The following is a 16,941-nucleotide window of genomic DNA, read 5'->3' on the forward strand; positions in this document are numbered from 1 at the left end:
TATCTTGTGTTATCAAAATGATCTGCAAAAACTGGAATTAAAAAAGTTGTAATTTAGACATAGCGATATTTGAAAAGATAGTTTAAAAATCTACAGGTTGAAAAGAGACCTTAATTTTAGCTGGTTTACTTTGTGCATATTTGGCACAGACTTTTAAGTTCAGAAGGGACCATTATGATCATTCAGTTTGATTTCCCGCATAAAACAGGCTATAATCTCTTTCACATTTATAGGATTTTAGGTGTAAATTGTAATATATAATCATAAATTGTAATAACACTAGTCTAGTTTTACTGTGTAGGCACTTTGCCCTATTATTTGTGAAGGTCTTTCACACAGCAACAGGGGAGAGAAAAACATTTTAAATAGGAAAATTATGTGAACCACAAAAATCGGTTTGTGGGAATTAGGGGTAGGAGTAGAACCTGAAATTACTTTCAACTCATTTATTTTTAAATTAACTATATTTCAAGTTCACAGTGTCCCTTATAAATTAACAATTTTAAAATAAGAACAACAGCAGCAGGAACAAAAAACCTGACTGATGTCAAGGTGGTTGGTTTGCTGCCAAGTGGTATGGTGAACAGGGCAAAGTAACACCAAAAAAATGCAAACTGTGAGCTGCAAGATAACTTCAGAAAAACACTCTTCAAATATGGCAAGAAGCAATAGCAACTTGTGAGGCCATTAGTGCCTAACAGGATACCAGAGCCATTCTGTTTAGAGACAATTCTGCAGCTGTATTTTTGTCATTTTGTGCCTACACGACTTAGCTGGCAGTGCAGAGAATGTTGAGTCAGAACTCTTGGGTTCTATTCCTTGTTCTGCCACTCACTGTATTACCTTGTGTGAATCACTTAACGCATGGTTCCCTCCAAGCTTGTATAATGCTGACAGACCCCGGTCGTCAGCAGGCAGGATCGAGCCTGGGACCTCTGAAGCTTAGTGTATGAGCCTCTACTGCAGTGATCCCCAAACTTTTCTCTCATGACCCCCCTTACCAGTAATAGAATGTGTCTGTGCCCCTCCCCTGCCCAGGCTGGGAGCAGAGCCATAGCCGGGGCCAGGAGCCGAGCTGTGGCTGGAGTGGGTCCTGGGGCCAAGAGCGGGCGCCGATGGCTGAGCCATGTCTGCAAGCAGGTACGCGGCTGGGCCGGGAACTGAACCAGGGCCACAGCTGCAGCCAGGGGCTGGGGCCAGGCTGGAGTGGAGCTGGGGGCAGAATGGAGCTGGGTGGTGCTTCCTCCCCACCTCCCTAGTGGGGGCTGGCCCAGGCCCTGCCACACCACCCCCCAGACATTCCTCCATGCCCCCCTAGGGGGCCGTGCCCCATAGTTTGGGAAACAGTGCTCTACCGCATGAGCTAAAAGTCACATGGCACTTAGCCAAGGCTGTAGCAGACTCATCAATCTCTAGATGGTCTAGGTGCCACAAGAGGAGGACAGAGCCCCACACCAAGTAGGCATGGGTTACACTTTGAAAACACTGGCTTGGGGGGCGAGGGCGGGAAACGCTAGGACCACAAATAAACTGCACCACAACAGACCCACTGTGTCAAGGAGTCAGGGAATAGGGAGGATACAGATAGTAGGGGGGCCAAGAGCTGGTGTCGTAGACAGTGCCACCACAAGGATGGCCCATTGCTTCAAGGTTATTGCCGTCCACCCCTCAGACCTTAGGGCTTCATGGTTCCTAGAGGAGGAAACTCCTGTTTGTTCTGGGGGTGAGGCTGGAGCAGGATGTAAGATGTGAGATTGCAACCTCAACCATTTCATGCAACAACCCAGAAAAAGCTCTGTATGGATTGCCTAATAGAGTTTCCATCCTCTGATCTTTTCATGAAAGGGAATGCTCTAGGCAAAGATTTGTGAGGTTTAATTAATTGAGGCCTGATTCTGTTCACATTGACTGGAAAAAAAAAACGATCAGGCTAGGAAGGTCTGTAAAGTCCTTTGAGAACCTTGAATGAAAGGAGCTACAGAAGTGTGAAAACTACACCTTTGTCCCTGAACAATGCATCTGCTCTTGAAGCATCTTTCCCAGCTGATGTCATAATCCACTTTGTGACATCACAGTTAGTTGCCATGGAAACATTTATGAAATTCCCAATAGAAGATGCATCCGATGAAGTGAGCTCTAGCTCACGAAAGCTTATGCTCAAATAAATTGGTTAGTCTCTAAGGTGCCACAAGTACTCTTTTTCTTTTTGCCAATAGAAGATCATCACTTCATGTGGGGAATACGCAGCAGGAGCAGATGGACACTCAGAGATTATATTTTCATGCAAATATCCTTAGCAGGACCGGCTCTAGGCACCAGCAAAGCAAGCATGTGCTTGGGGTGGCACAATTCCAGGGGTGGCATTCCGGCCATCCTTTTTTCTTTTTTCTGGCTTGGGCAATTGCGTTCTCTGAGCTTGGGGCGGCCAATTTTTTGCTTGGGGTGGCAAAAAACCTAGAGCCGGCCCTGGTCCTTAGTTAGCAGTAAAGAAAGGAGGGAGATAAACATGTATGAGATATAAGCAGATCCGTTTCTAAACAGAATGTTTTTCAACATTTTCAGTGAGATATTGGCAAGTGTTTAATCTTTTCAAAATGGTTTCATTTGTTTTCAGTGGCTGGATTGATTTTTTTAGAATACTTATTACAAACTATATTATACTTTACACATTTTGCAGTCCATATGTGCCTACATCATCTTTTGCAGGCTACGAAAGAACACACACGCAGGAAACAAATGCAACATTACTCCAGTAGTTAGTTGAAAGAGAGGAAATATGTGTGCCAGCAGGATAATGTTGCCTGCACATTGTCAGACCCACTGAGAACAAACACAATTTAGCTCCTAAGTAGACTTGATGTTACATATTAGCTGACTTGTTTTTCTAATTAATTTGGTTGTCAGATCTACACATTCATCTAAACTATTCCACCTCCAGAGAGAAAAATGAATGAATAGAAGAAAGAGACAAGGCGGGTGAAGTAATATTTTTTATTAGACCACAGACCTCTGCGTAGCCTGAAAGCGTGTCTCTTTCCCCAAGAGAAGTTGGTCCAATAAAAGATATTACCTCACCCACTTTGTTTCTCTACTATCCTGGGACCATCACAGGTGCAGCAACATTGTAAACATGAGTAAAAGAGAGACCAACATAGCAGCTCAGCAAAGATATGAATAAATCAGAGAAATCCAAGACATTAAACATCAGTCCAGAGGCCGTGAGCAGGATTTACCATAGAACACTAGGTAACAGCTTAAGCCAATACCTTGAAAAATGGAGATCAAGTTAAAAACACCGTCACGCCAAAATTAATCATAAAATCTTCTTAGCATACTTAATAGGAAGGCTGCAAATATTTTTGCTGCTTTCATTCATAATCAAAATTATTTTTATCATCTCTCATTTGTAAATCTGTTGTATTTTTGCAACTGTGTAACATAGTAGAATTTTCTATTCTATAAAGGTAAACTACCAGATAAAGCTCTGATCCTCCAAAGATTTCTGCCTGTGTTTAGTGGTTGAACTCATAGTGCTTTCAGTTATGTATGTCCATAAGTGTTTGCAAAAATAGAGCCTTACTTTGTAAAAACAAGGAGCATTCCATAATTATTCGCTTCAAATAGTTCTTTTTTCAAATTTGCATTAGATTTGGGGGAAGGAGGAGGTTGCACAGAACATAAAGCAGCCAAACAATACTTTTGCATCTCTCTATATTTAATTTGAAACTTTCATGATGATCACTGGATGAACAAGGAATGGATTCATAGTTCTATGTGAACAGAAATATAAATGCCAAGATTTCCTACCTTCTAGTGATGAAAGTTGCTGCTCGGCTTCCAAATACAGCTGAGAAAAGATTGGTCTGGGGACTAAGCTGTTTGAGCGGAGAGAGGCCTCAATAGAATTATGCAATATTTCTTCGAACCTGGTTGTCTTGAGCTGCCCGGCGTAAGAATTTCCCATCTTCTTATTCAAAAAAAGAAGAAATAAACCACGTTTCAATTTTAGTTCACAGAGCTAGGAGATCACATTGTGTGGAAGGCAAACCACAACATTTCTCATGAGAGAGTAGCACTGCATTGTCTACACTGAAAGGCAGAAAAAAAGAAAACTGACAGCAGCAGCCCACTAAACAGATCCTGCTGGTAAATTACAGGAAGTTATCTAAATAACAGCATTCTGTAATTCAACAGAAAGGCAGCAAGGTCTGACACCTTTTTGAAGATGTTGCTAGAAATCTGATTCTTGTAATTCCCTAATTTAACAAACTGTACAGCAATTCAGGAGATGCATTGCAATAGTCAGTAATCTCATCTGTCAAACAATCTTTGTGTTTCCTATATCTCAAACAGAATGCACTTTAAAGGGTCTTGTGGATAACAGTTATGTATATGTGTATTGACAACTCAATGGCCCATCATAACACATGCCTAAAATTCATGGTTAGAGCAGTTTAACTATTCTTTTAGAAGTGTTCTCTCCAAGCAAAATCGTGTTGCTTATAACTAAAATCCAGTCTAAAAGGATGGCTAAAAGTGTCGTTGGCATCTTTTCCCCAATAACAGGAGATTTATTAATACATTGAGACAATATATTTCCCTCTAAACAAGCACAAGTGTTTTTAGAACAAGAGTCAGACAAGTTATCCATTTGATTCGGTATTTAATTGCATTTATTATTAGTAAAGCCACATGATTTGTTCATTTTGTAGTTTACTGAACCATAATAGTCTAATCCAGTGGAATATTCTAGTAGTTTACTTTCCACATACTCACTTACTGCCTGCTTTCCACTGTGAACACAATGAATTGTTCTAACGCAAAGCCATGTCAGCTTTTTTTTTTCTACTACAAAGTAGCTCTTGCCCTGGGCCCCACGAACTTTCCCTCCTCAAGTAACTGTGAACTGAAAGCATGAAATGCTTCCTGTCTGTGACAGTAATTCCTAACCACTGAACAGTCCCATCCCCACACTGGATACTGCTTGGGAAATAAGCCCGTTGGGAAGTAGCCTCCAGGAATCACTCAATCAAGAGAAAAATTACTTTGAACAAGCTAAGCCACCTACCACTCTCTTTCTAAACAAAAATGTGTCTTTAGTGAGCTGCTGTCTGTGACAGTACAGTACATGGCACAGTGTGATATTATATACTTTATTGTATATTTATATTGCCCACCCCAGTAAAACTATATACAACAATTAGGCAAGCACAAAGAACCAATAAGGAAAGTGTTTAACATGTAACATAAGCATGCGGTACACAGAAAACAAACAGTGCCAACATCTCTCTCACACACATCCCTTAAGTACACTCACTGACATTATCAGATGAAAACAGAACTAAAGACAGGAGACTTCAATTTGTTGTGAGGCTTCACAAAGACACAATGATATCAGGTAAGCTGCAGAGCTTCCAGACTATGTTGAGGACTTAAATAAGGATCGGGCACATCCCCCTTCCTCTGCTAAAAGCAGAAGGCCAACTCCCAGCTTGAGTAGACAGTGTTCTCCCCAGGCCTCCATTCCCCCCGCATCCCCAGGCCTCCCTTTCCTGCTGGACTCATGCAATGAGAGTACTCTCTCCTGTTGCAAGCTATTTTAAGCTCGGGCTACACCAAACACAACTGCAGACAGTGAGGAAACACTGCCATTGCCAATGTTGTCCTGATGTTATCTCAAACCACAGGAGTACAAAAGGAAACTAACGTGGATTCATAAAATGAATTGTATTAAACATTTACTACTTAAAGGTATAAGACAGCTGTCATTAATGAAGCTACCAAAAGACGAATGCTAATTCCAGTCCATCCCCCAAGCCTCATAGTTGTAGGTGTAGTTACATACATCTACATAACACACTTAAAAAACCAACATGGAAATAATGAAACACCTGCTAACAACGTTATCACTTTGCTCGTGTGCTGAACCCCACTCCCACATCCAGAAGCAAAATATTCTCTGACTAAATTATAAACATTTCTGGGTAGGGCCTCTTTTCATGGTGAAAGGGCAGGCACCATTTGAATGCTATATGACTGATGGTAGCACTCCCACAATCCTGCATAACAAATGCTTTCTTCTGGAAAAAGTTGTGGTCAGCCGGCTTGCTCCCAACATTTAGCCACCATCAGGAAGTTAAATGCCATTCAGCAATCATCCATTTTATAAACATTTTTTCTATAGAAAGTGTTAGTTAATAAATGAGACCTTTACATTTAAATTCCAAGATCCGTAAGACCTGATCATGTCCACATAGGAAAATGTTATTGATACACAGCTCAGTCCTGCTCCCACTGAAGTGACTAATAGAGAGTCCTTGTCTAGAGTGGGAGCAGGAGTGACACTTTCTCAGGAAGGGCTAGATTGTGACTACCTACAATGTGGCCATGTTGGGCTTTAGAGCTACCTTGATCTTGGCTTTGTGCCCTGTCCTGAGTTCAGGGCTTTGCTCTGGATGCTGCTCCCTGAGAGTAAGTGCAAACAGGGCTGGGGAGCGGGTGAAGTCTTGACTCTGACCCTCCCACCCACATGCTCATCAGCCGAGCTGGCTGGGCATGCTGCGGGAAATATGCTGCACTTCAATAAATTACTCCTCCCCCTACCCAAAGCAAGCATGGAAAGAGGGAAGAATTGTGTCCCTTTGAGACCAGCACATGCAGCCCCCTTACTGAGGGCTAAGAGCAGAAACACAGTCTAACCCGAACAGACCAGAGCCTGCTCAGTTTATTCCCACCCACTGACAGGATCCTGTTGTTCAGGTGGAGGGCTCCCCAGAGGCTATTTTCTGCCTTTACATGTCTGACAGAGCACAATGAAAGAGCACAAAGCTAAAGGTGCCCATATACTGCAGTATTAGAAAGAGATGAATTGCTTTACTGCAGAAACACCCATCATGACTAGATGGATCAAGGACCTACAAATTCTTTTACCTCTGGGAAATCCTATTTAAAACATGTGAAACATAAGAAGGTTTTGAATTCACATGAAATCCCTTACAAGACCCCCACTGTATAAGAATGACCTAGAAATGTAACGTGTAGATACAATTCAAACGCAATACTGGAATGTTACCTATCTGCCCCAGAAATGTCCTAAACAAAGAGGAACAAAGGGCTGTTTGCTTTACTGAGGGTCTGTACCTCCTTGTGTGACTCTATACCCATGTTTTGTTTGTTTTTAAGGACACACTGTCATCTAAATTTTATGGTTTTACAGCATCATATGCTTCAGTGATATTTGCATCTAGTTCTTATAGGTGGGAACACATTCTATAGGAAATTGTAAAGGTTCTTCCAGTTTATAAACTCTGCCCCACTCAAAAAATACCTGTTACTCTATTATCTTTTCTTTCTTTGGAATAGAAATATGTGTATTGTTAAGTGGAATGTAAAAATATGTGTTCATAGCAAGTCAGCCAATGGAAAGAGCAGAAATTCCATCTCCAGGTCTGTGAATATTTCAGATACCACCATCACAGACACAAGTAAATTAAGTGATCAGGGAAAGTGAAGCCATTTTACTCTGTTGGGTTATGGGTTCTCCTCTCATTTATATTTATGTAAATCAAGCCTAGCTCCAAAAAAGTCAATGAGTTACATCAAAGTAAACCTGGTATAGGTGAGAAAAGAATCAAGCATTATTTTTCTCCATTAACAGTGATTTTTAGCTTGAGTATTCCTGAAAGAACCTTCAGCCACTCACATTCCACCTAAGCCCAAAACACTTCTTTGTGGTACCAGTCACTGACAATTTCATTCCTAAGGAAGGACCTTGTCCTTTGTTAATATCTCACATTCCAAATATGAAAATTAGGACACATGGTCTTAACTGGCTGGTCTGAATTTTTATATCAGTTAACAGGTTTCAAATGCAAAAAATGGGAAGCCCCTAGGAAAGGGCCATTTAAAAAAGTAAGCTCTTTCTAACATTGCATTGGTTAATGATTAGTAGTAAAAATATTCTATTGGTTAGGGCCATAATGAGGGGATTTTCAAAAGTATATAAGAAATAATAATACTTCACACTCAAAATCTAAGTGCTAAGATGTTCTGGTGATGGGGGCCATATGACCCCATTAGATAGTGATCCTTATTCTCCATTGTAAATCTAACTCAATTTTATAGATGGTGAAAGTGAGAGCTCAAAGAGGTAAAGTGACATGCTCAAGGTGGCACAGCAGGACAGTGACAGGACTAGAACTCAGGTCTCCTGATTCCCAACCCTGTAACTTATCAACTGAACCATATCGATATTGGTAAGGTTACCATTTGCAGTATGCTACTACTAAGTCTCTGAATATCTGCCTACTCAAACACAGATTAAAATCAGAGCTTTGATCTAGGGTTGCCAGGTGTCCAATTTTCGACCAGAATGCCTGGTCGAAAAGGGACCCTGGCAGCTCTGGTCAGCAGCACAGCAGAACTAAGGCAGGCTCCCTGCCTGCCATGGCTCCATGTGGCTCCCGGAAGCAGTGGTATGTCCCTGCCTCTGCTCCTACGCATAGGGGCAGTCAGGGGGTGCCACACGCTGCCTCCGCCCCAAGCAGTGGCTCTGCAGCTCCCATTGGCTGGGAATCATGGCCAATGGGAGCTGCAGGGGCTGCACCTGCGGACGGGGCGGCACCTGCAGACAGGGCAGCACCTGGAGCCTCCTGGCCGCACCTCCATGTAGGAGCCGGAGGGAGACATGCCACTGCTTCCGGGAGCTGCTTGAGGTAAGTGCCGCCCGGAGCTTGCACCCCTGACCCCTTCCTGAGCCCCAACACATGCCCCTGATCCCCCTCCTGCCCTCTGAACCCCTTGATCCCAGCCCGGAGCACCCTCCTGCACCCCAGACCCCTCATCCCCAGCCCCAGCCCAGAGCCCACACCCCCAGTCAGAGCCCTCACCCCCTCTATGCCCCAACCCCCTGCCCCAGCCCAGAGCCCCCTTCTGCACTCCAAACCCCTCAGTCCCAGCCTGGAGCCCCCTCCTGCACCCCAAACCCCTCATCCCTGGCCCCACCCCAGAGCTTGCATCTCCAACCAAAGTCTTCACCCCCTCTCGCATCCCAACCCACTGCCTCAGCCCAGAACCCCCTCCCGCACCCTGAACTCCTCATTTCTGGCCCCACCCTGGAGCCCGTACCCCAATCCCCTGAGCCAGCCCAGTGAAAATGAGCAAGTGAGTGAGGGTGGGGAGAGCAAGCACCAGAGGGAGGGGGGATGGAGTGAGCAGGGGGGGGTGGCCTCAGAGGAGAGGTGTGACAGGGCTGGGGCCCCAGAGGAGGGGTGGGGCAGGGGGTGGGGCAAGGGTGTTTGGTTTTGTGGGAGTAGAAAGTTGGCAACCCTACCTTGATCACATACTCTTTGGGGTTCCCTGGCACCCAGACCCAAACTCACAATCCTCAAATAACATGTTCTGAAAGCTTATACCACTGACCCTATATTGTGAGGCTCTGTTCCACAGGAATTTGACCCTGGAATCAAAATGACACTACCTCAGATTTCATAGCAGCATTCAGCTTTTCTACATGTGGCATTCATGGGTTGCTGCAGGTAGATAGAGCTGGGGAGTCCTTGAATGCTGTTTGGTCAAATGCAGTTATAGATTCAGGACGTGGAGCACACACTGTGTAAGCTACCAGCAGTAGGAATGGACTTGCTTTTCTACCCACTTCCCAACATCAAACACTGTTGCAGAAGCTTTCACGCCAACACTAAACCTGCCATTTCAGCAGAATGAGCCCTCCATCAATTCTCCCAGCTGCTTGAGAGAGGGCTTTTAATGCCAATATAAGCAAGCTATGGAAGGGCTGTTTCCTACTAGCTGTAGGATGACTGACATTCCTCCCAACCATCAAGACCAGCCATTTCTTTTAAACTTGGGAGGCTGTACCCCACCCACCCAGAATGTGGTACCTGAGTTGTCAAATGCTGGCCCCTGGCTCCAGGCACTGATCACAGTGAGCCTATTTTCCTGGTCCACTGGACTTGGCATTTACAGCCCAGATTTATGTCTCTCTCTCTTGGCTACAAGTGGGTGGCACAGGCAGAAGTTTCAAATGCCTGTGAAATTCCAAGCAACAATCGGAGACAGTGACCAGATCAATTGAGAGGGCTAGTGCAGCAGCAGGATAGCCCAATATCCTGGCTACTGATAAAGAGTTTCTCTTTGATTTATCACACTGTCAGTCACCATGGAGAGGATACAGAGGAAAAATACCATCCACAGCTGCTTAAATCCATGATAAACAGGAGACTAGGATCACGCAGACGCATCAGCATTAAGCAGTAGATGTCGCCTCCAACAAAGCAGTTTAGGGCAATATACTGGGATCTCTCAGAAAATGCTGCCTTGCACGTGTAAAGATATCTGGCACAGTAAACAAGAAAAGAGCCATCCTAAAAATGGAAAGTGGTAGCGAGAGGTCTGTGTGAATCCAGAGAGATCAGCACTCAACCTCCAACCACAGAATAAGCAAAATTCCTACAGCAAGGGGTGTTTGTGCAATATGGAACGAGAAGGATGGCCACTTTGACTGAGGATTACTATTCTAGTGTAACAAGGTCAAGTTCAATTGCCAGGTTTGGTCTTTCCACCCAGACCTTGAAAAATGAAGCCACTTGCATTACTCTGCAGTGGCCCTTTCCCCAGGGTTGCAAAGTCAGTTCCTTCTCAGCCAGGAAGCCAGGGGATCAATCATGGTAGAATAGGGGGGAAGCTATAGCAAAAGGAGATCCAGTCAAAGTAAAAGGATTCAGCTAGAACTCCCGCGTTTAATAAGATCAACCAAAGTGCAAACCTCACACAGAAATTGGCTGCAAGTTTGTATAGCATCCAGCATTACGGGGCTCCAATTCTACCATAATGTACTACCACAACGTAAATATTTCTACATTATTTCTATTCCTTCTATTTGGAGATCTTGGAATAAGGACTTTAGGAAAGAAGGTACAGTGCCAGGCCTGGGCCAAGAAATGTATATTTACTAGAATTCGTATAGTACAGTAAATGCAGCTATTATTGAGAAGGAGACAGTCAATATAAATTAGAAATTATGAACGACACAAAACTGAAAAGGGAAACTAAAGACATCAAGGAAAAATTATGGGTAGCAGGGCTAAGGACAATAAGGAGGAGGATTTTAAGTATATTAGAAACAAAAGACATCCGAACAATGGTACAGGCCCATTAGTAGAGATGGTAAAATTATAATAATGATGTAAAAAAGGCAGAAGTGTTCAACAAATATTTATTCTGTATTTTGAAAGAAACAGGATGATGTATTCATATCACGAGGATGATGAGTCAATTAGTAACTAAGGAGATTGTTAAACAACATCTACTAGGGATCCGATGAAGTGAGCTGTAGCTCACGAAAGCTTATGCTCAAATAAATTGGTTAGTCTAAGGTGCCACAAGTACTCCTTTTCTTTTTGTGAATACAGACTAACACGGCTGCTACTCTGAAACCTACTAGGGATAAACATTTTTAAATCAGCAGGCCTAGATTACTTGCACTCAAGAGTCCTAAAAGAGTTAGCTGTGGATACCTTCAAACTAACACTGGCTCTGAGTCTTCACATTAACACTGGATACCTTTCTGGAAGCGGTGCTTTAGTGCAACACAGGTTATTGGGGTCAATACAGCGTTAACATAGTGAAATGTAATGGCCTGTGATGCACAGGTGGTCAGAGTTGATGATCCAATGGTCCCTTAGGGCCTTAAGCTCTGAATTTATGAACAAATATATTAATTCTATTTTGGGAAGATTAGGTTCAAAAGTGTATTACCACAATAGTGGATCTCTTGGACAGGAATATATGCATGAGCTTTTTGGTTCTAACAGGTCCACAGGTCCCAGGACAACCAAGTAGAAGCAGTCTCTCCCCACCTTCTACCTTCCCACTATACCCAGTCTCCCCCATTCGCTAACTATATTAGCTGTAGCTCACGAAAGCTTATGCTCTAATAAATGGGTTAGTCTCTAAGGTGCCACAAGTACCCCATTGAAGCTTTTGCATGAGAGAGGTGCTAGCTGTCAGACCTAAGCAGCTGTGCTCATGCACAGAGGCAGAAACTTCAAATTGCCTAGGTACCTAATGTAGTAAATGTAGGTGCTGAAGGACTTTAGGTGTCAGCTCAGCAGGGGTTTTGAGAATTTGGGATTTCAGAGCCTAAAGTGGGAGTTAGGCGCCTAAGTCCTTTGGTGGATCTGGGGCCTACTGACTGGAGAAAGTGGGGTTGTGGAAAAAAGGCCAGTGGAGTCTGCATCTATTTAAGTAGAACCAGACGTTCCCAAGAAATATGGAAGGGAAAGGGGAAAATATGTGGTTACCAAATGGCAAATAAAAGAAACAGTCAGGAGAGAAATGGTATTTTGGTATTTAAGAATTATACAAATGAGAGAAAAAAAATTAAAATCTGCCAACCATAATTGACACTGTCATTTTAAAACACACTTATGCACTCAGGAAGTTTACCCATGGACTGCAGTTCTATAATACTGCCACAGTTAATCCCAATAAATTTAATAAATTAGAGAGAGAGGGACAGTGTCTAGAAATGTTTTTTCATTTCACACCCTTTCTATTCTGGAAAACAAATATGAACATCTAACAGACCCATTAGTTACAACACTACATCTGATAGGTATTGGTTTGCTTATGCAAAATAACTGAGTTAGCCCAACTGTGGCTAGCCATCCACATCACTAAAAAAAACCCTACAAATGGTTCTAATTGGTTCCCGTTTGACTCTCAATGACACCAAAGTGGGCACTTTCACTCCCAGAGGCTGTCCTTTAAGTCAGGACTGAGACACAATGGCAGGCCAGTGTGAGGAAGCTCTATGTCCACTCCCTTTGCTGTACTTGTCCCATGGATAAATGATGGGAGCTGTTCTCTGGGCATGCCCATCAGCACCTTTCATGAGCACAGAGTTACACACAAGGGAAGAAAAAGGAGTTGAAAAGAACAGAACTAGACTTTGGTTGTTAAGCAAAATTCTGGTGTGAGCTGCATAGGCACGTTGATTTAACAAACCTCACATTAAAGATTACGTGCTGATAAAATTATATTCATATGACTAGAAATACTACAGCCATGTACAAAACCATATCAGTTCTCTTCAGAGAAAAGGAAGCTGTCACTGGCGTACCACAAAATTGTCATTCACTGTACTGCTCTATGGTATGGTTTTAGTTGCTTATATAGGGCTATGCACATCTATAGTAGAACTGGCGAGAACATTTCTGCCAAAGTGAAATTTTGGCAAAATATGCTGGTTCAATGAAGTTGTATCAGTTTTGGTGAAACTTTTGTCAGGAATGTTTTTACAGAGAGGGAAGCCAGGTGGACAGGGTACTGGCTTAGGGTGTGGGAGACTCAGCCTGATTTGCAGTTATCTGGGATGCAAACCTCTGCTCTGAATCAGGCAGAGCAGGGACTTGAACCTGACTCTCCCACAAGCTAGGCTAATGCCCTAACCCAGCCTCATCCTTTTCACAAAACCATTCAAAATGTTTTCTTTTCATTCCATTGCAGAATGAAAACAAATTTTAAAACTGTGAAGGTTGTCAGCAGACGGAGTTGTCACACCCTGGTCAGCTGTAATCTATACAAAGAAACTATAGTGCTAATTGTAGTCACATATTATGCAGGCTTAAACCCAAATCTCTAAATGTAGCAACTTGCTCCAAAAGGCTAATGGAATCTCACCACGAAAAGATCTCCTTTTTCACTTAGGAGTCAGGTTATGGCAATTTGCTAAGCCCCACCTCAGCATTACAATTTTAAAAGCAACATTAAAGCTTTAACTTCAAACACAGTTATCCTAGCTAGAACTCCCACAGTACTGTACCCTTTTCTGTAATCATATCTTAGAATTCATACCTCTCCAATGGAATTAGATCAGAAATTGCTTCCTAATAGTACCAATTTGGAAAGTATCTCATCACTGAACACAGAGGTTGATGATTAAGGCTGATGGCAGGAAACAGAAAATAATCCTACCCCTCTATCCAGCCAAAAACAGTTCTGCTTCTGTTTCCATAAAAAGATATATACTGTAAGAGGACTGGTCTGATCTCTGAGCTGCCACTTTCTTTGCTGTTCTTTTTATTTTTATCTCATTTGTTATTTTGATCCTGAAAACTAGTTCAATATGAAGACTGGATTTCTTCTGCACTGAAAGTGATCCGATAATGATTTCCTCTGCTGACTCATGTTTCCAGGCAACAGAATCCCTGAGTAAGAATTCAGAATGCGATTTGCCAAGCTTTCAAGTATACCATGCAGAAGAGCTCAAAAGGAGGAAGAGGACCACCAGGCTTTCTGGCAATTTTGTATTAAAAATAAAACTATTTCAAATCCAGTCTTTGAAATTAGTGTCCTTGCCCAGGGTGAGAAAAATAAGGAGTTTTTTTCTTTAACATTGGCACCCTTCACAGAGATTAATATACATACTTTTTCTATAAATATATAACTGTTCCTGCTAGGGTTTTACTAATGAAAAATTTATCTGCTCATTGTTGCCTAACTGCCCTCTGTGCCTTTGAAAATCACCCCAAAAGATCCATACCAAAGTGGAAAACCTGCTAGGAAAGCAATGCTGCCACTCTCAGACAGACAACATGTCAAACAATTCACAAGAGACAAAGGGCTCATTTTGTGCCATACTAGCAATTTTCTTTTTCATTTTTGGCCACTGAAACAGGAAAAATTTCAGCCCAAAAATCAAAATATTTTGGGCTTTGGCTGAAAATTTTTCAGCTGGAAAAAAAATCAGTTGTTTGAAAGGGGCTAATTTTTCACTGTAACCCACAAAATTCCTGCAGGAAGTTTTGATAAAAACGAAAAATGTTTCATCTACATTTTCTACAGGAACGAACCACCATTTCCTGACCAGCACTACAGACAACCAATTCAAAAAGCTCAACTGAGACAGTGCACAAATCCACCAAGCAATAAATCAGTGAAAGAATATGATTATGGATTAGTTTCGGTGGTCCAGCCTGAGGCATTATTGGCAGTTCCGTGCAGAGAAATTGGCAGGGCTACAGCTTGTGGTGTTCTACTTCTGTGGAGAAACAGAGAACTCCCATTTACAACCAGACTGCTTTCATTAATTAAGCATGAACAACAGTTCCCCTTTTAGGACTTAGTTTTGGCCCTTTTTAAAACTTACTTTATAAAGTAAGGAACAAACTGCTTTGAGCTTGAAGTTCCTCCTGGCTAGACCCCAGCCAGAGCTGAAATTTATTTGAAAAATTTGAAGCTAGAAATACAAATCATTTTGAGTTACGATGTTTGGAAATTTTGATATTTATTCAGTTTTGAAAAAAAAAGTTATGTTTTTGGCCTCTTCTAGTTTGTAATAAATCTTACCATACAAAGTTCAAATGGGTTTTAATCACAAATCTTTACTTAGATCTCATATATTCAACTACTTTCACAAAGTTTACTTTCTAAATATAAAAGTTATTCAAAAATCCTCATGGGGAACTCTGTCGGGGGGATTATAATTAATTTTAGATGTCTGGGAAAAGTTATAAATTCAGCTGAATTTGTGGAAGTCAGTCTCCAGAAGAACCATGCTCATAACCTCTCTAAATCTCACATTTTACATATCACAGAAGGGGGAAGCTCATTAGCCAAGTCTGAATTATATGCGTCTTGACAGTGGTTCTCACAGCAGTTACAAGACTCTTTAATTAAGGTGTTGCATAATTTGAGGGAAGGTATAAAATGGAGGAAGAAGATCTAGGCCAGTAAAAAGATTTTAGGGGACCTTAACTGAACATTTATTGATGTTTGGGTATTTAATTTCTGTTTGTTTCTTAACTATAACCTTCTGACAACATTGTTAGTTTTCACTGGAAACCTACTCTCAGTCCTAACTCTGGTTTAAGGGTTTGTTTTTGTTTTTTGTCTAGGAATGTATAGCCAACCCTATATTTCATTCTTTAATCCCGTGCTAGCCTATGTATATGTAGACCTGGAGGACAGTCTAGCATTGCAATAATACTGCAGACTACGCCTAATATATGATATGGCAATAAATACATTTAGGCAATAGCATTGCATCCTGTAGATGCTTTGACATTCCTCCCTGCAGGAAACAATGTATTCTAATGCAAATTTGATTTTCCTGCAGGATCTCATAAACTTTGCAGGTGTTACACTGGAGACAAAAAAAAATCACTAATCAGCAGTTTCAACTGTAGTTCAATTGACATGCTTTACTCCTATCCCAGCCTAGATCCCGGACCCTGTTGCCAGTCAAGCAGCTCTGCTCTGTCCCTAGTTCGACTTTTCAGTGTTGCTTTGATCAGCTTTTGGTTTTTGATTACAGCAGCTCTTTCAGAGACCACTTTTAAACTCCCTTAAAAAGAATTACATGTATAAGAACACATTGAGTTGGTTGAGAAGCAGGAAGGAACGAACCAGGGCTAGGAGAGAAGTAGCAAGTAGGAGCTGAGTGGAAAATGTTCCCATGATAATACTGGCCCGGATCATACCTCTCCCAGCTCCTTGCACATAGTGGACCCGATGTGCATGGATCGTCTTGCTCCTGGATAAAAGAGGAGCTCAGCTGCCTCTAGGTACTGCCCCAAACACACCTATTCTGGGCTTCACAGAGGATACTTCAAAGGTCTGAGGAGGCACTGGTGACTGGGCAGGCCACAGAGAAGTGGGCAAACTTGGGGTGCACACTGTCCCCCATCCAGCCCCGTGGAGATTCTTAGGAAAAGGTAACACAGCCTGGGATATACTATCTTTCCTGCAGAGTGCTGCCTACACACCCTGGCACCGTGTTTCACAGCGCGATACTAGAAAACTCCATGTGGACAGCCTCAGAGATTTCCTCAGTCTGAGCCTACATGGAGAAGACTCAATACATGTTAAAAGTTCGAGAAGAAGAGAGTCTAAAAGATCTTGGATCCTGTTTGTAATGAA

General features: G+C 42.3%; 1 protein-coding gene across 10 annotated transcripts in view; it reads right to left on the bottom strand.

The window, feature by feature from the left end:
• GREB1 (growth regulating estrogen receptor binding 1) overlaps positions 1-16,941 on the bottom strand; it is a 175,708-nt gene that overhangs the window by 74,395 nt on the left and 84,372 nt on the right. For 7 of the 10 annotated variants that reach the window (XM_073335996.1, XM_073336003.1, XM_073336002.1 and 4 more), the window contains one exon: positions 3,808-3,964. In XM_073335996.1, coding sequence (XP_073192097.1) covers positions 3,808-3,964 — 157 coding nt within the window. Of the gene's footprint in view, positions 1-3,807; positions 3,968-13,875; positions 13,893-16,941 lie in introns of those variants that run through there. The other 3 variants (XM_073335995.1, XM_073335997.1, XM_073336001.1) reach the window with 2 other exon arrangements.

Source organism: Lepidochelys kempii, chromosome 3, assembly GCF_965140265.1.
Source record: "Lepidochelys kempii isolate rLepKem1 chromosome 3, rLepKem1.hap2, whole genome shotgun sequence".
NCBI lineage: Eukaryota > Metazoa > Chordata > Testudines > Cheloniidae > Lepidochelys > Lepidochelys kempii.